This window comes from Oncorhynchus clarkii, chromosome 26, assembly GCF_045791955.1.
Source record: "Oncorhynchus clarkii lewisi isolate Uvic-CL-2024 chromosome 26, UVic_Ocla_1.0, whole genome shotgun sequence".
NCBI lineage: Eukaryota > Metazoa > Chordata > Actinopteri > Salmoniformes > Salmonidae > Oncorhynchus > Oncorhynchus clarkii.
In genome coordinates, this window is record NC_092172.1 from 32,476,930 (window position 1) to 32,503,393 (window position 26,464).

The 26,464-nt window shown below is 43.8% G+C and overlaps 1 protein-coding gene across 1 annotated transcript in view; it reads left to right on the forward strand.

Annotated features, from left to right (window-relative positions):
* The window catches only part of LOC139385062 (IQ motif containing GTPase activating protein 1), a 67,871-nt gene that overhangs the window by 3,597 nt on the left and 37,810 nt on the right, over nt 1-26,464 (forward strand). The window contains exons 3-7 of the mRNA XM_071130110.1: nt 22,293-22,449; nt 23,087-23,164; nt 23,434-23,510; nt 24,824-24,891; nt 26,211-26,324. Coding sequence (XP_070986211.1) covers nt 22,293-22,449; nt 23,087-23,164; nt 23,434-23,510; nt 24,824-24,891; nt 26,211-26,324 — 494 coding nt within the window. The remainder of the gene's footprint in view (nt 1-22,292; nt 22,450-23,086; nt 23,165-23,433; nt 23,511-24,823; nt 24,892-26,210; nt 26,325-26,464) is intronic.

The window sequence follows — 26,464 nt, forward strand, 5'->3', positions numbered from 1 at the left end:
TTCTTAGGGAGTCTGGGGCCCTATAAGGAAACAGGGGCCATTGATCCACACTTCCAATGTGAGAGAATACAGAAGTGTTCTTAGGGAGTCTGGGGCCCTATAAGGAAACAGGGGCCCTGTTTCGTATTCTAGCTCCAGTGTTGCATCTCAGCTATTGCAATGGTGTTTGTTGTAATTGCTGTCATGGGCTTGACCTCAGAGTATCATAACATGTGGGTGAACTGCTCCCTATCGGACTTCCATGTTCAGACTTTAATTGCTTTATTCTTTTTTTGAGGAACAGATAGTTGGTATTCTCACATACTGCTGAGATCAACAATGGTTGGCAACGTGATCTTGAATAGAAAAGCTTAAGTGTTGTAGATTAAAACAAGGTTTAATGAGCGTCATGCAAGGTAAAGTGTGTGTGTGTGAATATCCTTGTTAATTTCCAGCACCTGGAATGGAACCTGTTGTTCTGGCCTGGTAGTACAAATGTCAATATTTTCTGAAACGTTGACTTCTGTAAGGTTAGACATGTTTTTATGTCCATTTCAGTCATAGTGCTCCCTAGGTATCACATTTCATATCATGTTTGGACTGCCTTATTTGGTGGTCATTATCACTCTGCTATGTGTGTTAGCAACCCCTCTTGAGGTTGAGGTTTTTGTATGTGTGTTGAAACCTGCTTGCAATGCTGCAGTTTCCACATTGGGTGTGCTGTTTACTTTCTCCCTGTATAACATGTGGTGCCAGAACTAACATGCTATACTCATTCATTAATACCTGCTCACTGTCATGTGATGTTTGAAGTGTTTCATATTGTAGAAGTATTGAAAAGTGTGTTTTGTCTGTGGTGATCAGGCCTACAGGTTAATGATGCCTGAAGTAGCTAGTGGCCTAGGTTTTGAGAGGACTCTGACACACACCCATCCCCTAGGTCCCCCAGTGGACTCTCACACTCAGAAGAGGAAGGAGTGAACGAGACAGGAAGTGACTAAGTCCCTGTTGAGTTTAGTATCTTCCGCTGTTGCCACAGAACCCCCTGGTCGTCATAGCAACGGGTTCCGGTGTGAGTGTTTGTTTGACTGTATGTTGTGAAGATAAAACAGCAGTGGTACGCTGGTCTGTTGGGTCTTCCCCCTCTCCTGTGTTTTACCACTGTCTACAAGTTCTCTAAACATGGCTTAACAAATATATTGCTAAAGAGGTGAGAAGAGTCTTATGTCAGGGCCTAGGTCCTATGTTAAGTCTACGTACAGCGTTTTCCAAACACCTCTGAAGTTGTCTGTGGTTCTCTTGCAGTTCTGTCCCTACAGTATCTTTAGCAGATGCGGTATCGCTAGCTGGTTAGCCTAGCACCAGAATGAGCGTTGTGGCGACGTCACCCTGCCTGAGAATTAAAGTAGTGTCACCCTTGCTCAACAGACTATAGTTTGTTGTAGCGATTGGTTAGAAGTTACAATGCTGCTAATTGAGTGTGAATTGTGATGTTCTGTGAAGTGCAGAAAGCCCTGCGTTGACTCCCAGGTCAGGACAGAGACTGGACTTACTCTGTTATATATAATGAGACTCCAGCTCCTGATGGGTAGGATGGCTTGTTGTTGTTGTACAGTGTCAGGCTGGGGAGACCATTGTGTTCCAAATGGCAACCCAGCCCATAGGGCTCTGGTCAAAAGTAGGGCACTATGTAGTGCACTAATGTAGGGAATATGGTGCCATTTGGGACACTCTAGAGAAAGTGAGTGTCAGGTGAAGGAGAGCGGCAGACAGGTGAGAACTATTAGCTTGTGAACACCTCAGCCTGGAGGCAAGGAATGCTTATGCTCATGAACGTGATGTGTGGTATGATGGGAATGCTTCTCACACAGATATGAACACACTGTGTATGTGGACATGTGAGTAATTACTCTCCCTGTCTCTCTCTTTCTCTGTCATATATGCAAAAAATACCTTTGTTATCTGTACCAGTTATTTCCATGCATTAGTGTTTAGTTCTATAGCTGTCACTTCTGCCTGTAGATTATGATGGTATCAGAGGAGATATTTGAATATTGCTCATCTCTCACTGACTATTTGAGGAATTTCCTAGGTGGCCAATGACAAATGACCAATAGCTGTAGACATACTGTGTGAGAAATAGGCCTACGGTTGCTGAAGTAAGGTTGCAGGTTTATTGAAGAGTTGTTCAGGACTTTGATTCAGGAGTACAGTACTACTGTTTGTTCTTGTCTTTGTGACACAACAACCACGTGAACCTGTTTTTTCCTCTTCAACTTCTGTCTTCTTTAGTCTCGTTCTCTCCCTTTCTCTCTCTGTGGGAATGGTCTTTCCTGCATGTTATTTATTCCTTTACACGAGAGGCTGGCTGAGCTTTCTCTCTCTGTGGGAATGGTCTTTCCTGTTATTTATTCCTTTACACGAGAGGCTGGCTGAGCTTTCTCTCTCTGTGGGAATGGTCTTTCCTGTTATTTATTCCTTTACACGAGAGGCTGGCTGAGCTTTCTCTCTCTGTGGGAATGGTCTTTCCTGCATGTTATTTATTCCTTTACACGAGAGGCTGGCTGAGCTTTCTCTGCCTCCAATTCAATCTGAAACTACATCTGGAGAAAGTAGTTAGCAGTCAGCTTCTAGGGTAAAGTGGTGAAGATGCTCTGTAAGAGGGTTCCCCTTGGGTTCCCCTTGGGTTCCCCTTGGGTTCCCCTTGGATATAAAGAAAAGAAGGCTGATGCGTAACGGTAGTAAGTTGTACAACTGAATGCATTCAACAGTAATGTCTTCCTCATTTAACCCAACCCCTCTGAATCAGAGAGGTGTGGCGGGATGCCTTAATCGCTGTCCACGTCATTCGAGCCCAGGGGGCGGGTGTTGTTGGTGGTTAACTGCCTTGTTCAAGGGCAGAACATCCTTGCTGACTCTGGGATTCGAACAAGCAACCTTTTAGGTTACTGTCCTAATGCTCGTAACCAACGCTCTGACCACTAGGCAACCTGTGACCAGAATACCATATCAGTAGTTCTGTTAGTCTGTATAGACATGACAAATGGATACTTACAGTTCAACTGTACACATGCAACAATAGCTCAACTAAACTACATTGAACAAAAACAAAGCTAATTGAAATGTGCAGTTTAAGGCTCCACCTACTGCTTCCGCTCAGTGTGTTCAGTATTACTAGTGTCTGATTGTCCAATCCCATCCTGGTATGAGGACATGCAACATCAGGTGGCAGTTGGAGGGTGGATGAAATCTGAAGACAACACCAGGTTCTGGTCTTGTCAGGTTTTGATTGGGTCGTGTTCACTAGGCACCAAATGGAAGAAAACGTGTTGGAACATTGAGGGATCAACATGGACTTGTCCAATATGAAACGATCATTTTAGTTTTCTGTTTAAAAATGTTTCTGTTGTGCCCTAATGATCACAACCTTGGTAAACCAGCTCCTAACCCTGAATTGAAGAACTTCCCTCTGTCATCTTAAGCCTGTAAACTGGCCCTGTGAACAGACAGCCTAACACTTTCAGATTTGTTATTGTGTACTTGTGTCCTGTTAGAATGTGGGAAAGTGTAAGATAAGGACCAGTTTGCCCTCCCCATTTTGTGTGTTTAGCCTTCCCATCCACCCTCTACATGTATCAGCAGTAGTTGAGGAGGGGCCTACCTCCGTTTAACAGTTAAGGAGAGATGTGGATAGCTGGTACATGAGATTACTAGGAGATCTACCCTGTATATACCTGACCTAGCAGCACAGACCAACGATGAACCAGAGAGATCATTCTGAGAGGGAGATCATTCCTTAGTACATCTCAGAACTATGTAGTGCTCTTAATCCTCCTCCCTTCACTACAGTATATTATATACTCACTCCACAGTACATCTCATAACTATGTAGTGCTCTTAATCCTCCTCCCTTCACTACAGTATATTATATACTCCCTCCACAGTACATCTCAGAACTATGTAGTGCTCTTAATCCTCCTCCCTTCACTACAGTATATTATATACTCCCTCCACAGTACATCTCAGAACTATGTAGTGCTCTTAATCCTCCTCCCTTCACTACAGTATATTATATACTCCCTCCACAACCATAGAGATCATTCCTTAGTACATCTCAGAACTATGTAGTGCTGTTAATCCTCCTCCCTTCACTACAGTATATTATATACTCACTCCACAGTACATCTCAGAACTATGTAGTGCTGTTAATCCTCCTCCCTTCACTACAGTATATTATATACTCACTCCACAGTACATCTCAGAACTATGTAGTGCTCTTAATCCTCCTCCCTTCACTACAGTATATTATATACTCCCTCCACAACCATAGAGATCATTCCTTAGTACATCTCAGAACTATGTAGTGCTCTTAATCCTCCTCCCTTCACTACAGTATATTATATACTCACTCCACAGTACATCTCAGAACTATGTAGTGCTCTTAATCCTCCTCCCTTCACTACAGTATATTATATACTCACTCCACAGTACATCTCAGAACTATGTAGTGCTCTTAATCCTCCTCCCTTCACTACAGTATATTATATACTCCCTCCACAACCATAGAGATCATTCCTTAGTACATCTCAGAACTATGTAGTGCTCTTAATCCTCCTCCCTTCACTACAGTATATTATATACTCACTCCACAGTACATCTCAGAACTATGTAGTGCTCTTAATCCTCCTCCCTTCACTACAGTATATTATATACTCACTCCACAGTACATCTCAGAACTATGTAGTGCTCTTAATCCTCCTCCCTTCACTACAGTATATTATATACTCACTCCACAGTACATCTCAGAACTATGTAGTGCTCTTAATCCTCCTCCCTTCACTACAGTATATTATATACTCCCTCCACAACCATAGAGATCATTCCTTAGTACATCTCAGAACTATGTAGTGCTGTTAATCCTCCTCCCTTCACTACAGTATATTATATACTCACTCCACAGTACATCTCAGAACTATGTAGTGCTCTTAATCCTCCTCCCTTCACTACAGTATATTATATACTCACTCCACAGTACATCTCAGAACTATGTAGTGCTCTTAATCCTCCTCCCTTCACTACAGTATATTATATACTCCCTCCACAACCATAGAGATCATTCCTTAGTACATCTCAGAACTATGTAGTGCTCTTAATCCTCCTCCCTTCACTACAGTATATTATATACTCACTCCACAGTACATCTCAGAACTATGTAGTGCTCTTAATCCTCCTCCCTTCACTACAGTATATTATATACTCACTCCACAGTACATCTCAGAACTATGTAGTGCTCTTAATCCTCCTCCCTTCACTACAGTATATTATATACTCACTCCACAACCACTTTATTTACCACCTTATTTCTGTGTTATTTCTCTCAAGCCGCTGCTATTCATGGTATTTGTGCTCCCCTCTGTGGTGACGAGTTGGTGCCTGGTGCTCGTACACAAAACGGGTATTTTTTTTTTATAGTGGAGTGAGAGCAGGACACACACACACACACACACACACAGGTCCGCCAACCATGTCTTCCCATAACTCTTCTGAGGCAAGGTCCCATCTGTGTGTTGCATACTGCCCTCCTGCTGTTGACAAAGATGCACAAGTGGAGTCCAATGTACATAGGTCTTTGATACCATATGGATTTTAGAGGGTTAAATGCACCATCTTGCAGGCATGTACAAGAACATCAATACACACTATTGTATTATCTACTGCTATTTGGCTTTCATCTGCCAGGGTTTACATGTAATGAACATACAGCTAACCACTAAGCAGCATGTTATGCTCTCATGAATATATTTTCAATTGTTTGTACTAGTGAGTTGGTGTAAACCAACGGATTAATGTTAGATCCGCTGTCTGCTGTGAAAGGGTCTGTAACTACAGTATGTAACTGTAGTTAGCTCTGTCAAACACAGCAGGCTTTGTGGAGAAGTATTGGTGAATGGAGGGATGTTTCATGGCAGAGGAAGAGAAGACGTGCAGAGTGAATGTGTGTTAAATCATTCCATTCTGACTGAGTTACTGTATTTCTTGAGAGCCCTCCATCTAATCTTCTCTAGTTCTACAGTATAGTTGTTGCACCGCGTTATGGAGCCCCAGCCGTCAACATAAGACATCTGCTCGTATGTCCTCATTCCTTCCCTCGATGCCTCCCTCCTTCCCTTCTCTCTAGTTCTACAGTCATTTTATCGCTCTCCCTCCCTTCTCTCTGAACAGTATGTTCCTCTACTCTCTGTGTACAGTATATTTGTTTCATCCTTCCATCTGAGAAACCAATTAGAATACTTTAAAGAACTACAGTTGCTTAGCTGTACTAAACCACCAATCAACAAGAGATACACAACATAGTTGCATGCAGGTAGTGAATGCAGTAAATACCCCAGGTCTCTGGCTGTTGCCGTGAAGGAAGTCTACCGTGCTTAATGTCCAATACTTTCTCACACACTCTGAAATTAGGGTTGTTCATTTAGGCACCAAACGGAAGTAAAAATCAAACAGGGAAGGGACTTATTTGACTTGTCCAATAAGAAACACATTTTTATTTTCCAGTGCATAACATTTTGAAAGGTTTTGCACTGTTCCCTAATTAGTGCTGAGGGATTCACTGAAATTGCTGTACATTTTCAGTTTTTAAACGAAATGTATTCACCAACCTTGGCTCAATAATTTGAATTCCATCTTGTCAATTTTTATTTTTTTTACCCAAACCGACCTCAAAAGTAACTAATCGCTCAGCACTATTTTTATTTTTTTAATTTAACCAGGTAGACCAGTTGAGAACAACTTCTTCTCATTTACAACTGCGACCTGGCCAAGATAAAGCAAAGCAGTGCGACCAAAAACAGAGTGTTTATTCCATGTGTAAAACGTACAGTCAATAACACAAATCTGTATACAGTGTGTGCAAATGAGGTAAGGCAATAAATAGGCCATAATGGTGAAGTAATTACAATTTAGGAATTAACACTGGAGTGATAGATGTACAAGTAAAAATACTGGTGTGCAAAAGAGCAGCAAACAAAAGAGAAAAAAAAAAAAATATGGGGATGAGGTAGGTGGTTGGATGGGCTATTTACAGATGGGCTGTGTGCAGCTGTAGCGATCGGTAAGCTGCTCTGACAGCCGATGCTTGAAGTTAGTGAGGGAGATATAAGTCTCCAACTTCAGTGATTTTTATTTTTTTATTTCTATTTTTGTGATTTTTTTTTTTTTTGTGTGCAATTTGTTCCAGTCATTGGCAGCAGAGAACTGGAAGGAAAGCCGGCCAAAGGAGGTGTTGGCTTTGAGGATGACCAGTGAAATATACCTGCTGGAGTGTGTGCTACGGGTGGGTGTTGCTATGGTGACCAGTGAGCTGAGAAGGCAGAGCTTTTCCTAGCAAAGACTTATAGATGACCTGGAGCCAGTGGGTTTGTTGATAAATATGTAGCGAGGGCCAGCCATCGAGATCATACAGGTCGCAATGGTGGGTAGTACGTGGGGCTTTGGTGACAACAGATGGCACTGTGATAGACTGCATCCAATTTGCTGAGTAGAGTATTGGAGGAAATTTTGTAAATGACATCGCTGAAGTCAAGGATTGGCAGAATAGTCAGTTTTACGAGGGTATGTTTGGCAGCATGAGTGAAGGAGGCTTTGTTGCAAAATAGAAAGCTGATTCTAGATTTAACTTTGGAGTTTACACTCTAGCCAGACACCTAGGTATTTATAGTTGTCCACATATTCTAAGAACTATCCCAAATGAACAGGACCCAGTGCTGCTCAGTCAGCCCAAGTTCCCCTTTACTGAAGCCATTTTCAAGTCATTTCCTGTTTCAGTCTTTTCCAGGCTGGAGTATAACAGCTGCATGGAGGATGATGTAATCACTGGGTTGTTCTAGACAACAGAGCAGCAAGTAGAAGAATGCATCTAGGGCCTTGATGAAATCAAACTGTTTTAATAACATAATGATGCCATATCTCCTCAGGTGATTGTTGTGATGTCATGACAGAAATTGTATTGATTATTTATGAAGTCATTTTTGCATCAGCAGATACCACACAGTGCTATACAGAAACCCAGCCTAAAACCCCAAACAACAAGCGATGTAGAAGCACGGTGACCTGGAAGAAACCTAGATAGGTTCCAGGCTCTGAGGGATGGCCAGTCCTCGTCTGTGTTGGGTGGAGATTATAGGAGTACATGGCCAGAGTACATTGTACATTTAGATTGTAATTTACCTGAGATTCTAAACTGGCACGGTCAAAACATATTCAATGGTGGTGAAGAAACTCCTGCAGGCTCTAGTTTATCTTGATTATTGTCCAGTCATATGGTCCAGTGCTGAAGGAAAGACCTAGTTAAGCTGCAGCTGGCCCAGAACAGAGCGGCACGTCTTGCTCTTCATTGTAACCAGAGGGCTGATATAAATACTATGCTGCCAGTCTCTCTTGGCTAAGAGTTGAGAGACTGACTGCATCGCTTCTTCTGTTTATAAGAAACGTGTTGAAAATCCCAAATTGTTTGCATAGTCAACTTATACACAGCTCTGACACACACACTTATCCCACCAGACATGCCACCAGGGATCTTTTCACAGTCCCCAAATTGAGAAAAAAAAGCGTAGTGATATATATATATATATATATTAGCCATTGTTGCATGGAACTCCGTTCCATCCCATATTGCTCAAATAAACTGCAAACCTGGTTTGTTTAAAAAACAAAAAGTGACACCTCAGGGCACAACACCTCTCCCGTATTTGACCTAGATAGTTTGCGTGTGCATTGATATGTTGGCCACATGTTCCTTTTTTAATGTACTCCTGTCCTTGAGCTGTTCTGGTCTATTTAATGTTCTGTATTATGTCATGTTTTGTGTGAACCCCAGGAAGAGTAGCTGCTGCTTTTACAACAGTTAATGGGGATCTAATAAAATACCATGATGTCCTCAGGGGACTGTTGTGATGTATTATTCTGACAGTCAAATTGAGGTCATAAATCCTCAGTCATTGTTCAGTAAAGGCAGTCTGTACATAGCCACCACAAATATTAAACAATGGTCACATCCTAGTGTCAAATTTGAAGGTACAGCATAGTCATTTTCTATTGGCCCATAAATTAGAATCTGCAACGTAGTCCTTTTTGAATGGCCCTTAAACTTGGCCTGGTAATATTGTCCTGTTTGATTGGCCCTTAAATGTTGTCTTTGTAGGAGAGCCGACTCTGTTGTTCACCTGTGGGTGTCACTGGTTGCTTGGCAACAACAGTGAAAGCCTAACTGTTGTGATGACAGGTTCTAACAGTGTCCACCCTACATTATCTGCCTCCAAGGGAGAGATATGGAGGGAGGGAGAGAGAGACAGCAGTCTGTAGAAGACTAAACGAGAGAGGGAGGGGTCAGCACAGTAGTCTGTAGAAGACTAAACGAGAGAGGGAGGGGTCAGCACAGTAGTCTGTAGAACACTAAACGAGAGAGGGAGGGGTCAGCACAGTAGTCTGTAGAAGACTAAACGAGAGAGGGAGGGGTCAGCACAGTAGTCTGTAGAAGACTAAACGAGAGAGGGAGGGGTCAGCACAGCAGTCTGTAGAAGACTAAACGAGAGAGGGAGGGGTCAGCACAGCAGTCTGTAGAAGACTAAACGAGAGAGGGAGGGGTCAGCACAGTAGTCTGTAGAAGACTAAACGAGAGAGGGAGGGGTCAGCACAGCAGTCTGTAGAACACTAGAAGTGACTTTTCCGGTTTGGATATCAGTTAGGGGTAAACCTCAGCGCTTGAACAAGACATGTTGATAAGACCAGGAAGGGAGGTGTGTGTGAGCGATAGGGGTAGAGAGAGGGGGTAGTGATATGTTGCTGCAAAGTGTGTGATGGAGAAATGTGGTTTCATGATGTGACTGGTCTGTCCTTCCTCTTGCTTGATCAACAAACTTTGCCTCGTCTGGTCTCCTCCCCTGTTTTGAAAAGACACACACACACACACACACACACACACACACACAGACACACGTAACAAGCGAGTAGGACATAGAACTGTGTGTAGTATTCCTCTTGGTATTGATGGGTATTCTGGCGTGAGTCAGGCAGGTTGGGCGGAGGGGAGATTTCAGACGAGACACTGACTGAATAGAAGAAATGCTTTGTCTCTTTGAACTGCTCTGATCTGGAGCGTGTGTGTGTGAGTTGTAAGCGTTTGAATGTGTTGTGTGTTGAATGTGTTTCCCAGTCACTAGCCTCCATGAGTCAGTCATCTCTCTATCCTAACCAACAGCTGGAAAACTCATGAATAGATGACCCACCCCCTGGTTCCTCCTGGTAGTTTGTGACAAGGGGAGGTCAGTCGGGTCCGAAGGATTCCTGTGTTGCAGCAAAGCATGTAATGGGCTATTTCGCTTCCTCCCCTCCCCCTCTCTCTTTCTCTCTCTTCCCCCCCCCCCCGGGCCCCGAAGACATGGACATCTCTGATTCAGAGAGGTTGGGTTAAATGCGGAAGACACATTTCAGTTGAATGCATTCAGTTGTACAACTGACTCGGTATCCCCCTTTCGTTTTGCTCTCTCGTTCCATCTCGCTTTCTCTCTCTCGCATTCACTCTGGTGAATCACTGTGTAATTACTACAGGAACCTGGTGATAAAGGCCCACTGTGTGGGGCCATCCAAGTGGAAGAGATTGGGTTACTCACTGTAAAATTATTTGCACATAATTGAATAATATTCTCCTACAGTTTCCCATCAAAATACAAAGAGAGAACAGACAGCTGGGAGGAAGAGGAGAGAGTGAATAGAGATGTTTCTAGACCTCCACAACATTGTTCTCTAACTAGATAAGGAGCACCATGGATTTGCCTTTTCCTCCCATCTCAGCCCTCTATAAACATACCTGTCCACACAGACACACGCCTACACAGACTTGACATTGTGCAGAAAGGAACTGGTCATTCAGATCAGTGATTTCATTAAGATAGGAGACAAGGGGTGGCACAATTCTAAGTCCACAGCCTGATCAAATCATACGGATGGAAGGATGGATCTTCGAAGTGTTGGAACTGAGCCTGCAGCCTGATCGGATCAAAGGGAAACATTCATTAAAGCAAGAAGGGAAGAAAGGATGCACGTTTGAAGTATTGGAATGGCACCGGCGGCCTGCTCTGCTCATAGCCACTATCATCCTGCTTGTGTTTGGAAACAGGCTGCGAGGCACAATGTGTGTGTTTGTGGTCTGCTGCTCTGGGAGAAACACTCTGGTGTAAAGTTTCCCCTACGTACAGTTCTAGAATCATCTTCAATTCTCCCAATCCTAATATTACCATTAGTGGGGAAAATGCGGGAGGTACTAGTAACTTTCTTCCAGCAAGGTTCCAGCATCTTTGTTGGATGCGTAGCCAGGCCTGCACAATGCAGCTCTGCTCGGCACAGCTTTAGTATTGTGGTGTGAAAACGGTATTAAAGGGGACTGGCTAGGCTAACAGCTAGCGGTGCCGTAGAGTCCAGTCCCCCTGCTCTCACACTTCCTGGTAGTGTACATCAGGAAGCTTCCCACAGCACAGAGGTCAGGGGTCAATCCAATAGGAAGAGACTGCTACCTGACGACTGTCTCCTCAGGAAGACATACAGATTGTGGAGAAACAGACTGTTTTCGGTACAGTGGAGGCTGGTGGAAGAAGACATTGAAAGACCATCTCATTGTAATGAATGAATGATTTGTTTAATAGCGTTCCATGTAATCTATTCCAGACATTACAATGAGTCTGATTTAAAGTGACACCAGCCTTCACTGTTGCAGTCGTACCCTGTTGAAGACCGAGAGAAGACATGCTAGATAAAATAGTTGTAGTATCTAATAATAGGCTAGCCTCCAATGTTATCTCTCTGCATTCCTGACAACACTGCCATATTTCAGGTTGTCATTTTATCTCTGGAAATTTGCTTGTTTGTCATGCTCACAACTTTGACATTTCTTCTGGCATCTCTCCTGCGTGCGGAATTCAATTGTCATTGACATTCTGCAGTCCCATTCATAGGTGTGTGTTTGCTCTGGTCTGGCCCCTGTGCCTCTCTGATAAAATACCCATTAGTATGGCACCTTTATGAAGCCTTTCACTGTGGAGCAGTGAAAGGAGGAGTTGTTCCCCTCTGCCCACCACAGCCCTGTTACCTGTGGCCTGGCCACACTGGGCCTGTGTTGGGAGACCGAGTCATGACTTACTGGGAAGGAGGAGTTGTTTCAGCTGGAGGGTTTGGGTTTGTTGGCCTGTGTACTGCAAATCGTGTGTGTGTGTGTGTACATGCGCCTAATACAGGATGTGTGCCAAAAGTGTACCTTCAGTAAAGGGTTCCTACACACTGAACAAGGCTGCAAAGCTGAAAAGTTTGTGTTCTGTAACCCTGATGCAGTGAAAACAATACAAACCATAATATAAGAGTTAAGGGAGCTTCATACTACATTTTGTTGACAATCATACCTTTTTGCTTATCTGAATTCACCTGTTTTATGTACCAACCAAACTTCTGGGAGAGCGCCAGGGTCCCCTTTTTGAAAAGGGACGTACAGAAAAAGTGTTTTCCTTCCTTCAAAGCTGATTTTTGACAAACTCACTTTGTCCTCCAACTGTGAAATGGCTTCTACCCAAGGATAGACTGGGCTTTCACAGCAGAGAACACACACTGCTATGGGTACTGGGACGTTACTAGAATGGTGACCTACTGGGAGGCATGGAACTAGAGGGTTACTGGGAGGGTTACTGGGAGGGTTACTGGGAGGGTTACTGGGACGGTTACTGGGACGGTTACTGGGAGGCATGGAACTACTGGGAGGGTTACTGGGAGGGTTACTGGGAGGCAGTTGGTATCCAGGCCCTCTGGTTCTTCAGTGGACTAGCACGATCATGTACACGCTGTAACGGGGGCCGAGCACCGTCGCGTACACGCTGTTGATAGTTTAAAAGTGGCGTTCTCTCATCTCTTCTGTCCCCTGTACCCAGAACTGCAGAATTGCAGGTTCCTCAGTGGCTTAGCACGACACAAACACACTGTAAGAATGTGTCTTCAGGTCTGACATCAGGGGATTTACATGCCAAGAGGAATGCTGAGAATGTTTAGGTGTGGTTTGTTAGAGGTGAGAGTACTCTGCTGTACTACGTACTGGACTGGATGTAATCTGCTCCCCTAGTTGACATCTACAGTGGGAAGCAAAAGTATGTGAACCCTTTGGAATTACCTGGTTTTCTGCATAAATTGGTCATCGAATTTGATCTGCTCTTCATCTAAGTCTCAACAATAGACACTGTGCTTAAACTAACACACAAATGATTGTATTTTTCTTGTCTATTGAATACATAATTTAAACATTAAAAGGGTAGGTTGGAAAAAGTATGTGAACGCCCTAGGCTAATGTTTTCTCCAAAAGCTAATTGGAGTCAGGAGTCAGCTAACCTGGAGTCTAATCAATGAGATTGGAGATGTTTGTTAGAGCTGCCTTGCCCTGTTAAAACAACCTCACAAAATTTGAGTTTGCTATTCACAAGAAGCATTTCCTGATGTGAACCATGCCTCCAACAAAAGATCTCAGAAGACATAAGATTAAGAATTGTTGACTTGCATAAAGCTGGAAAGGGTTACAAAAGTATCTCTAAAAGCCTTGATGTTCATCAGTCCACGATAAGACAAATTGTCTAGAAATGGACAAAGTTCAGCACTGTTGCTACTCTCCCTAGGAGTGGCCGTCCTGCAATGATGACTGCAAGAGCACAGCGCAGAATACTCGAGGTCAGGTGTCAGCCTAAGATTTACAGAAATCTCTGGAACATGCTAACATATCTCTGACGAGTCTACGATACGTCAAACACTAAACAAGAAGGGTGTTCATGGGAGGACACCACGGATGAAGCCACTGTTGTCCCCCCAAAAAGCATTGCTGCACGTCTGAAGTTTGCAAAGTGCACCTGGATCTTCCACAGCACTTCTGGCAAAATATTCAGTGGACAGATGAAACTATAGTTGAGTTGTTTGGAAGGAACACACAATATTGTGTGGAGAAAAAAAGGCACAGCACACCAACATCAAAATCTCATCCCAACTGTAAAGTATGGTGGAGGGAGCATCATGGTTTGGGGCTGCTTTGCTGCCTCAGGGCCTGGACAGCTTGCTATCATCGGAAAAATGAATTCCCAAGTTTATCAAGACATTTTGCAGGAGAATGTAAGGCTATCTGTCCGCCAATTGAAGCTCAACAGAAGTTGGGTGATGCAACAGGACAACGACCCAAAAGACAGAAGTAAATCAACAGAATGGCTACAACAGAAGAAAATACGCCTTCTGGAGTGACCCAGTCAGACCTCAACCTGATATTAAAATGCTGTGTCATGACCTCGAGCGGTTCACACCAGACATCCCAAGAATATTGCTGAACTGAAACCGTTTTGCAATTTCTCCTGACTGTTGTGCAGGTCTGATCTACAGAAAAGGTTTGAGGTTATTACTGCCAAGTCAACCAGTTATTAAATCCAAGGGTTCACATACTTTTCCCACCCTGCACTGTGAATGTTTACACTGTGTGTTCAATAAAGACATGAAAACATGTTATTAGTTTAAGCAGACTGTTTGTTGTGACTTAGATGAAGATCAAATTGTACGACCAATTTCTGCAGAAATCCAGGTATCACAGTTTTTCTTGCCGCTGTAACTCGGAGGTTCAGTTGGTATGAGCCTGGCACTGCCAATGTCATGGGTTCAATTCCTGCAGGGATTACATATTAGTGTTAGTACACAGATTTAATATACATTTCTGCAATCCCTGTGTGACTGGATGAAATCGACTGCTAAGTGGCATCTTCTCTTTTATTTTTTAAATTTTTTTTATTTTACCTTTACCTTACCAGGCAAGTCAGTCAAGAACAAATTCTTATTTTCAATGACGGCCTGGGAACAGTGGGTTAACTGCCTGTTCAGGGGCAGAACGACAGATTTGTACCTTGCCAGCTCGGGGGTTTGAACTCGCAACCTTCCGGTTACTAGTCCAACGCTCTAACCACTAGGCTACCCTACCGCCCCTATGGTGATATGAACACATGATTTGATGATATACTGTGTGTATTGGTTCAAATGTAGTGTACTAAACACACTGTTAGTTTTCTAACAGTAACAGCACTGATACTTTCAGCTCCTAGGAAATTAAATGCTACACTGTGGTAACTAGAGGCAACAGGAGAGAAGAATAGTCCTCTCAGAGATTTACAAACTCTGGAGGGGTGAGGAGTTGAATGTCACTGGGTTTAGGGTGTGTGTGTGTGTACTGCATGTTTCGGGGCTTTAAGCTGACCTTTTTTACAAGGCGCCTGTGTGCTCCTAAGTTGAATAATGTAGGCGCACACACAAATGTAGGAGCACAATGAAAATCAGGTAGTAAACTAGAATCCTTAATTTTCTGTGTACTGTTGGTGTGTTTCTGAAGGCACTCGATTCTGCATATCATGCAGCTCAGGTTTATTACCAACCAAAAGCACCTGACTCACCGCTGTGATCTCTATAGTGATGTTGGCTGGTCTTCACACTGCTGTGATGTTGGCTGGTCTTCACACTGCTGTGATCTCTATAGTGATGTTGGCTGGTCTTCACACTGCTGTGATCTCTATAGTGATGTTGGCTGGTCTTCACACTGCTGTGATCTCTATAGTGAAGTTGGCTGGTCTTCACACCGCTGTGAAGACCTGCTGCCAACACACTGACACTGACTCAACTCCAGCCACTTTAATAATGGGAATTGATGGGAAATGATGTAAATATATCACTAGCCACTTTAAACAATGCTACCTTATATAATGTTACTTACCCTACATTATTCATCTCATAGGCATACGTATATACTGTACTCTATATCATCGACTGTATCCTTATGTAATACATGTATCACTAGCCACTTTAACTATGCCACTTTGTTTACATACTCATATATGTATATACTGTACTCTATACAATCTACTGTATCTGCCTATGCTGCTCTGTACCATCACTCATTCATATGCTCTGTACCATCACTCATTCATATATCCTTATGTACATATTCTTTATCCCCTCACACTGTGTACAAGACAGTAGTTTTGGAATTGCTAGCTAGATTACTTGTTGGTTATTACTGCATTGTCGGAACTAGAAGCACAAGCATTTCGCTACACTCGCATTAACATCTGCTAACCATGTGTATGTGACAAATAAAATTTGATTTGATCTCTATAGTGAAGTTGGCTGGTCTTCACACCGCTGTGATCTCTAGTGAAGTTGGCTGGTCTTCACACTGCTGTGATCTCTATAGTGAAGTTGGCTGGTCTTCACACCGCTGTGATCTCTATAGTGATGTTGGCTGGTCTTCACACTGCTGTGATCTCTATAGTGATGTTGGCTGGTCTTCACACTGCTGTGATCTCTATAGTGAAGTTGGCTGGTCTTCACACAGCAGTTCAGACGTCTTTTGTCCTCGTCTTGTCGTGTCCTGTATATATATATATATATATATATATTTACAACTTTTTTCACATACATTTTATTTTTATTTTCCATCAACTCATCTTCTAAACACTCTCCTGCAACCCGCCTCACCAATTTATATTTATAAAAAAGTATTATTTACCTCAGATCTGTAATCCTCCAAGAAGCTAGCCAGAAACTCCAAGAAGCTAGCCAGAAACTAGCCCAGAAGCTAGTTAGCTTCTTTACTGGCAAATCGTTAGTATTCAGCTAACCACGGTTTGTGGTCATCAGCTATCCTTTAGCTCGAAAATCTATCGAAAATCTATCGCCAGTTTTGTACGGCGCAGCGCGGCTCGGAACGGAACATACCGGACCAATTTTTCTCTCCATGTCCCTGGATTTCAACTGCTCTCTGGACATTCATACCCGGATCTCACAGCTAGCTAGCTGCTATCCGTGTGACAGTCGGCTTTCGTCGATTCCGGAGCAAACATCGATTGTTCCGGTGCTAGCCAGCTCCGTCAATCACTCCTGAGTTCCATCATTCACTCCTGGGCTGCAGTCACCTATCCGGACCCGTTTCACTGCCTACGCGGAGCCCCACCGGGCCTTCACAACTGGACTGCCGACGTTATCTACCTGAATGAGATCCGGCTGGCTCCTCTGTCGCGACGTTACCTGAACGCCCATCTGCGGCCCGCTAACCGTTAGCTGTCTTACCGGCTGCTATCTGAATAGACAATCGGACAATTTATTTATTTTTATTATTATTATGTTTTCTTCTCGGGCCTCTATAACTATATCTATTGTTCTTATTTTTGTTGTTGTTGTGTGATTTGGATTAATCCCCTCTACCACACGGAACCCCACTAATCTACTGACCGAACGCAAGAGGTGGCTAACAACAGACTCCATCCTATGCTAGCTTGCTACCGGTTGGCCTGGCTAGCTGTCTAAATCGCCGTGACCCTCAACCAACCTCTCCACTCACTGGACCCTTTTGATCACTCGACTAAGCATGCCTCTCCTTAATGTCAATATGTCTTGTCCATTGCTGTTCTGGTTAGTGTTTATTGGCTTATTTCACTGTAGAGCCTCTAGTCCTGCTCACTATACCTTATCCAACCTATTAGTTCCACCACCCACACATGCAATGACATCTCCTGGTCTCAATGATGTTTCTAGAGACAATATCTCTCTCTTCATCACTCAATACCTAGGTTTACCTCCACTGTATTCACATCCTACCTTACCTTTGTCTGTACATTATACCTTGATGCTATTTTATCGCCCCCAGAAACCTCCTTTTACTCTCTGTTCCAGACGTTCTAGACGACCAATTCTTACTGCTTTTAGCCGCACCCTTATTCTACTCCTCCTATGTTCCTCTGGCGATGTAGAGGTGAATCCAGGCCCTGCAGTGCCTAGCTCCACTCCTATTCCCCAGGCGCTCTCTGACGACTTCTGTAACCGTAATAGCCTTGGTTTCATGCATGTTAACATTAGAAGGTAGTTCCACCACCCACACATGCAATGACATCTCTATGTTTCTAGAGACAATATCTCTCTCTTCATCACTTCTAGGTTTACCTCCACTGCTTTAGCACACTCTGCCAACCCGGATGTTCTAGCTGTGTCTGAATCCTGGCTTAGGAAGACCACCAAAAATTCAGACATTTTAATTCCAAACTACAACATTTTCAGACAAGATAGAACTGCCAAAGGGGGCAGTGTTGCAATCTACTGCAAAGATAGCCTGCAGAGTTCTGTCCTACTATCCAGGTCTGTACCCAAACAATTTGAACTTCTACTTTTAAAAATCCACCTCTCTAAAAACAAGTCTCTCACTGTTGCCGCCTGCTATAGACCACCCTCTGCCCCCAGCTGTGCTCTGGACACCATATGTGAACTGATTGCCCCCCCATCTATCTTCAGAGCTCGTGCTGCTAGGCGACCTAAACTGGAACATGCTTAACACCCCAGCCATCCTACAATCTAAACTTGATGCCCTCAATCTCACACAAATTATCAATGAACCTACCAGGTACCTCCCCAAAGCCTTAAACACGGGCACCCTCATAGATATCATCCTAACCAACTTCCCCTCTAAATACACCTCTGCTGTCTTCAACCAAGATCTCAGCGATCACTGCCTCATTGCCTGCATCCGTAATGGGTCAGCGGTCAAACGACCTCCTCTCATCACTGTAAAACGCTCCCTGAAACACTTCAGCGAGCAGGCCTTTCTAATCGACCTGGCCGGGGTATCCTGGAAGGATATTGACCTCATCCCGTCAGTAGAGGATGCCTGGATATTTTTTTAAAATGCCTTCCTAACCATCTTAAATAAACATGCCCCATTCAAGAAATTTAGAACCAGGAACAGATATAGCCCTTGGTTCTCCCCAGACCTGACTGCCCTTAACCAACACAAAAACATCCTATGGCGTTCTGCATTAGCATCGAACAGCCCCCGTGATATGCAGCTGTTCAGGGAAGCTAGAAACCATTATACACAGGCAGTTAGAAAAGCCAAGGCTAGCTTTTTCAAGCAGAAATTTGCTTCTTGCAACACTAACTCAAAAAAGTTCTGGGACACTGTAAAGTCCATGGAGAATAAGAACACCTCCTCCCAGCTGCCCACTGCACTGAAGATAGGAAACACTGTCACCACTGATAAATCCACCATAATTGAAAATTTCAATAAGCATTTTTCTACTGCTGGCCATGCTTTCCACCTGGCTACTCCTACCCCTGTCAACAGCACTGCACCCCCAACAGCAACTCGCCCAAGCCTTCCCCATTTCTCCTTCTCCCAAATCCATTCAGCTGATGTTCTGAAAGAGCTGCAAAATCTGGACCCCTACAAATCAGCCGGGCTAGACAATCTGGACCCTTTCTAAAATTATCTGCCGAAATTGTTGCCACCCCTATTACTAGCCTGTTCAACCTCTCTTTCGTGTCGTCTGAGATTCCCAAAGATTGGAAAGCAGCTGCGGTCATCCCCCTCTTCAAAGGGGGGGACACTCTTGACCCAAACTGCTACAGACCTATATCTATCCTACCATGCCTTTCTAAGGTCTTCGAAAGCCAAGTCAACAAACAGATTACCGACCATTTTGAATCTCACCATACCTTCTCTGCTATGCAATCTGGCTTCAGAGCTGGTCATGGGTGCACCTCAGCCACGCTCAAGGTCCTAAACGATATCTTAACCGCCATCGATAAGAAACATTACTGTGCAGCCGTATTCATTGATCTGGCCAAGGCTTTCGACTCTGTCAATCACCACATCCTCATCGGCAGACTCAACAGCCTTGGTTTCTCAAATGATTGCCTCGCCTGGTTCACCAACTACTTCTCTGATAGAGTTCAGTGTGTCAAATCGGAGGGTCTGTTGTCCGGACCTCTGGCAGTCTCTATGGGGGTGCCACAGGGTTCAATTCTTGGACCGACTCTCTTCTCTGTATACATCAATGAGGTCGCTCTTGCTGCTGGTGAGTCTCTGATCCACCTCTACGCAGACGACACCATTCTGTATACTTCCGGCCCTTCTTTGGACACTGTGTTAACAACCCTCCAGGCAAGCTTCAATGCCATACAACTCTCCTTCCGTGGCCTCCAATTGCTCTTAAATACAAGTAAAACTAAATGCATGCTCTTCAACCGATCGCTACCTGCACCTACCCGCCTGTCCAACATCACTACTCTGGACGGCTCTGACTTAGAATACGTGGACAACTACAAATACTTAGGTGTCTGGTTAGACTGTAAACTCTCCTTCCAGACCCATATCAAACATCTCCAATCCAAAGTTAAATCTAGAATTGGCTTCCTATTTCGCAACAAAGCATCCTTCACTCATGCTGCCAAACATACCCTTGTTAAACTGACCATCCTACCAATCCTCGACTTTGGCGATGTAATTTACAAAATAGCCTCCAATACCCTACTCAACAAATTGGATGCAGTCTATCACAGTGCAATCCGTTTTGTCACCAAAGCCCCATATACTACCCACCATTGCGACCTGTACGCTCTCGTTGGCTGGCCCTCGCTTCATACTCGTCGCCAAACCCACTGGCTCCATGTCATCTACAAGACCCTGCTAGGTAAAGTTCCCCCTTATCTCAGCTCGCTGGTCACCATAGCATCTCCCACCTGTAGCACACGCTCCAGCAGGTATATCTCTCTAGTCACCCCCAAAACCAATTCTTTCTTTGGCCGCCTCTCTTTCCAGTTCTCTGCTGCCAATGACTGGAACGAACTACAAAAATCTCTGAAACTGGAAACACTTATCTCCCTCACTAGCTTTAAGCACCAACTGTCAGAGCAGCTCACAGATTACTGCACCTGTACATAGCCCACCTATAATTTAGCCCTATCAACTACCTCTTTCCCAACTGTATTTAATTTATTTATTTATTTTGCTCCTTTGCACCCCATTATTTTTATTTCTACTTTGCACATTCTTCCATTGCAAAACTACCATTCCAGTGTTTTACTTGCTATATTGTATTTACCTTGCCACCAAGGCCCTTTTTGCCTTTACCTCCCTTCTCACCTCATTTGCTCACATTGTATATAGACTTGTTTATACTTTATTATTGACTGTATGTTTGTTTTACTCCATGTGTAACTCTGTGTTGTTGTATATGTCGAACTGCTTTGCTTTATCTTGGCCAGGTCGCAATTGTAAATGAGAACTTGTTCTCAACTTGCCTACCTGGTTAAATAAAGGTAAAATAAATAAATAAAATAAAACACCGCTGTGATCTCTATAGTGAAGTTGGCTGGTCTTCACACTGCTGTGATCTCTATAGTGAAGTTGGCTGGTCTTCACACTGCTGTGATCTCTATAGTGAAGTTGGCTGGTCTTCACACTGCTGTGATCTCTATAGTGATGTTGGCTGGTCTTCACACTGCTGTGATCTCTATAGTGAAGTTGGCTGGTCTTCACACTGCTGTGATCTCTATAGTGAAGTTGGCTGGTCTTCACACCGCTGTGATCTCTATAGTGAAGTTGGCTGGTCTTCACACTGCTGTGATCTCTATAGTGATGTTGGCTGGTCTTCACACCACTGTGATCTCTATAGTGAAGTTGGCTGGTCTTCACACTGCTGTGATCTCTATAGTGAAGTTGGCTGGTCTTCACACCGCTGTGATCTCTATAGTGATGTTGGCTGGTCTTCACACTGCTGTGATCTCTATAGTGAAGTTGGCTGGTCTTCACACCGCTGTGATCTCTATAGTGAAGTTGGCTGGTCTTCACACTGCTGTGATCTCTATAGTGATGTTGGCTGGTCTTCACACTGCTGTGATCTCTATAGTGAAGTTGGCTGGTCTTCATTGACTCAGGCTTAAACATTGCTATACACTCTAAGTGGCATTTTCCCCAAAAATGGCCTTTCTCTGTTCTTCTTTGACAAGATCAGAAAGGTCTCACTCCTTCTTACTTTTAACGGTTACTAAAATCCAGAATGGATCATGGAAAAGGTGTTTTAGCTACTCCGTTCTGTGGTCTTGGAATCATCTCCAGACTAGCTTGAAACCCGGCATCTTGTTTCCTTGGAGTTTAAAGGTTTGGTTGACTTACATGTTACTGAGACATGATAGTCATTAAGACTTTACGTGGTTCTACTTATGATAGGTTTTTATCTGTGACGAATATATGGTTCTGGAATTCTAATAAATGTGGGTTTACGTAAAAAAAATATGTCTAAGTTGTTAGGTTGACTATTTGTTCCAAACATTGTTCCTTTCTGCTGCCATCCTGGATGGACCAGGTCTCTTGAAAAATAGTATTTTTTTCTTAATGAGACGAACCTGGATAAATAAAGGTTAAATAAAAGCTCTTTGTCCTCCAGGTGGATGGAGGCGTGTCTGGACGAGGAGCTCCCGCCCACCACAGAGCTGGAGGAAGGGCTTAGGAACGGGGTGTACCTGGCCAAACTCGGCAACTTCTTCGCCCCACAAACCGTTTCCATCAAGAAAATCTACGACCGCGAGCAGACCCGCTACAAGGTGAGGACCGAGGAGATGCACTGCAGACTGTAACACACACGCAACCAGACGCACGCGCGCGCACACACACACACACACACACACACACACACACTCCAGATAAGTGCAGGTTAAAGGGACAAAGATGTTCTTATATTCATTCAGTTACCAGAGGAGACAAACTCACACGGGACTATCCATCAAGGTGTAGGGGCAAGGTGCACCTAGACACTGATCTGGGGTCAGTTTAGCATTTTTCACCACTAATAGTCAAGTTTATGATTGGAGGAGGTGACGCTGATCCTAGATCTGTTTCTAGGGAAAACTTCACCCCGGAGCACCTATCAATGCCCCGAGGAACAGACATGCATCAATGGTCCTATTCTATCAACACAGTTTGACTTAAGTTAAATAACCAAAAACAGACATTGTTATTACACTGCAAGAATGCGCCCAAGAAATCCCCCATCTCCAGTCTTACCTTGGAAATGTTTTAGTTGAATAGGACCCCAGGTTACTGTGACTCACTGTCTGAGTCGGGCTTGATTTACTCCATGGGGAAGGAATGAATCATGTGTGTATTACTATAACTGTAATTGCTTGTTTGTTTATGTGTGTCACATTGTAACTCACTATGTTTTGTGTTTCATTCCTGCAGGCCACTGGGCTTCATTTTAGACATACAGACAATGTCATCCAGTGGCTAAACGCCATGACAGAGAAGGGCCTGCCAAAGGTGAGTGATGGGCTTACACACACACACACATAGCAGTCACTGTATTCTCAATACCAGGGAAGGGTATTTTCCCCGTACCACCCCTGTGTAACAAGCCGGGGGTTGACAGGATCCCACTCCCAGACTGCTGAACTCTCAGACCTGGGTCACGTTCAATAGGAACAAACGGAAGAATGTTTTGAAACATTCTTATTGGACAAGTCCAGGTAATATGTAATTTCCTAGCGTTTTATGTTTTGTGCCTAATGAAGATGTCCATCTGTCCGCAGATCTTCTATCCAGAGACTACAGACATCTATGATAGGAAGAACATGCCGCGCTGCATCTACTGCATACATGCTCTCAGGTACACACACACACACACACACACACGATGAATTTAAATTTGTATAGATTTTCTGAATACTCTAGGAAAACCTTTCATCACAAATCAGAGATGGCAGTGGTTCAAACTGTAGAACCCAGTTCCTACATCTGAATATCAAAATGTATTTTATCAAACAACTATGTTCCATTTTATCTCTGGGACCCTCAGGATGACAGATCAGAGCAAGATTACTGAGTGCATGTTATTTACCTTCAGAGATGAATGTATCAAACCAGTTAAGTGATCAGCTTGTTGTTGTTGTGCTCTCAACCATATCATGCTATTTCTTTCACTATAATAGCTACTGTAAATTGGACAGTGCAGTTAGATTAACACGAATTTAAGCTTTCTGTCCGTGTAAGACATATCTATGTCCTGGAAATGTTGCTGTTACTAATAACGTCATTCTAGTCATATTAGCGCACTTTAGCAACAACCGTCCCGGTATAGGGACACCGATCCCGTAGATCCTTAAGAGGTTTAAAATTATATTAAACCCTGATCTGCCTCTCACAGTGCTACCTGAACTCTCACAGAAAAGTCACAATAGACAAATTGTCTATCGTAATATTTTATCTCAGTGAAAAATGTTCAACATTTTCTGCTTCGCTCTGTCCTACTCAATACTGCCTGTATGTGAAGTTGAAAACGTAGACTGGATTTGTGCATGTTTACTCTCAAAACTAGGTTTTTGGAAACCTGACATGTTTATGAGGTGAATGGTACGATTTTGGACTGGTGAGGTATTCAGCACCAAGGAGAAACTCCAACCGCCTCAGCCTTGCGATAGCAGTTCATGTCCCAAATGGCACCCGGTTCCCTATAAAGTGCACTACTTTTCACCAGAGCCCTATTGGCCCTGGTCAGAAGTAGTGTACTAAATAGGGAATAGGGGGCCATTTGGGACACAAGAAGTCTGTGTTAATAGAACATTCCAGCTGCATGTAAAATGGATGCTGAGCCTGTTCCGTCCAGAGGCTGTACATCTACTGATCCATGTCCCAGATTGCACCGTATTTCCTTTGTAGTGCACAATAGAGGGAACAGGGTGCAATTTGGGAAGGGTCCTTGGCCTTTTAGAGTCAGGAAGTCAACACTACAGGACTGGGTCGCATAGGGGGGTAGGAGGTGTGTGTGTGTGTGTGTGTGTGTGTAACCCCCAGCTCCAGTCCACACTAGAGTAATGGCTTTTTGTTGACTACAATGCCTTCTGGCCCCCTCCCCTGGTGCTGCACACATGCCAGAACACAGCTCCAACAGCATGTTTATCTCTTTCTCTTTCCCCCACACAGTTTGTACCTGTTCAAGCTGGGTCTAGCCCCTCAGATCCAGGACCTGTATGGCAAGGTGGACTTCACAGGTGAGTGTGTCCCAATACCACAGTGTTCAATTTTCTTTCACTCAACTCATTCACTGTCATTGTTAATTTTTTTGTTTTAAAGTCAAACAGTTAACACGACTAACATAACATATGATGTTAAACATGATATGTGGTCCTCTGTGGTTCAGTTGCAAGCCAAGGTTGTGGGTTCAACTCCCGCAGGGATCCCATACACGTACTAAACATGGATACATGTACTGTTAGTGACTTTAGATAAAGTGTCTTCTAAGTGACACACAGGCATAGTGGTGGCTCCAGTCCTAAGTTACAGTTCCACAGGGAAGGGGTTTTACCAGGCAGCTAGCAACAATGTGAAAGTCATTAGTGATAGATGGTGTTTCCTGTTGCTGCTTTGTTCTGCTCTGTCTGCCAAATGCCTGACCAGGGGGTATGTGTATTACTCTCAGGCCAGGAACAATCACCGTCTCCTGTCTGTTTAGCCTCTAATATACAGTTAGCCTACTATTTACAGTATGAAGGGTACTTATGTCCATTATGTACAGCGTTTGGCTCCAACTTAGCACTAAAAAGTCTGATTCTACGAATCGCATACTCATCAAGAGATAATTAGTTGAATCTCTCTAGTCTGTCTATAATCTACAGTTTGAAGGGTACTGTACTTTAGCCAGTGTGGTCCAGTATGTGTAGGGTGTGGTTCCAACCCAGCACTAAAGAAATCTGATTCTAATCTGGTACTAATGACCTAATCAGATAGGACATTGAATCATGCATTTGGGCGCAGAGCTGGAACAATAACCTACACACTATCTAGTACTCCAGGACCAGAGTTGGTTGTCACTACCTTGCCCATTACCTTCACCAAGCTCTCTCTCAGCCTCTAGCTCCTCTCTCTCCAGTCTCTACCCTCAGTCTTAGCCATGCTCCTCTCTCTCCAGTCTCTAGCCTCAGTCTTAGCCATGCTCCTCTCTCTCCAGACTATACCCTCAGTCTTAGCCATGCTCCTCTCTCTCCAGTCTCTAGCCTCAGTCTTAGCCATGCTCCTCTCTCTCCAGACTATACCCTCAGTCTTAGCCATGCTCTCTGTCCAGTCTCAGTCTTAGCCAAGCTATGCAGAGACACCTACAGCTCAGGGAACACCCACTCCCCAGTGCCTGATACCATTTCCCTCCAAGTGCAAGAAATACACTCCCCTTTTGTACCATGATTATGTTTACAGAACAACCCCTGCCATCTTTCAGTACTCCCACCAAACAACTGTTGATAGACCTAATGCCTAACCAACTCTTTCTCCTTCCCCTCCGTTATACCTCACTCTTCCCCTCCTTTCCACCACTCAGAGGAGGAGATTAACAACATGAAGAGTGAACTGGAGAAGTACGGAATCCAGATGCCTGCCTTCAGCAAGATTGGTGGCATCCTGGCCAATGAGCTGTCAGTGGATGAGGCTGCGTGTAAGCACCTATCAGATATCACAGAGGGGCGGGTCTAACTGCCTGTTTGGTTGAGTTCAACACTTTATAACAAATTGAAAATGATGGTATAATATTACGTAACTTCTTTCCTTTTAAATCCATTTCTGAAAATATTCCAC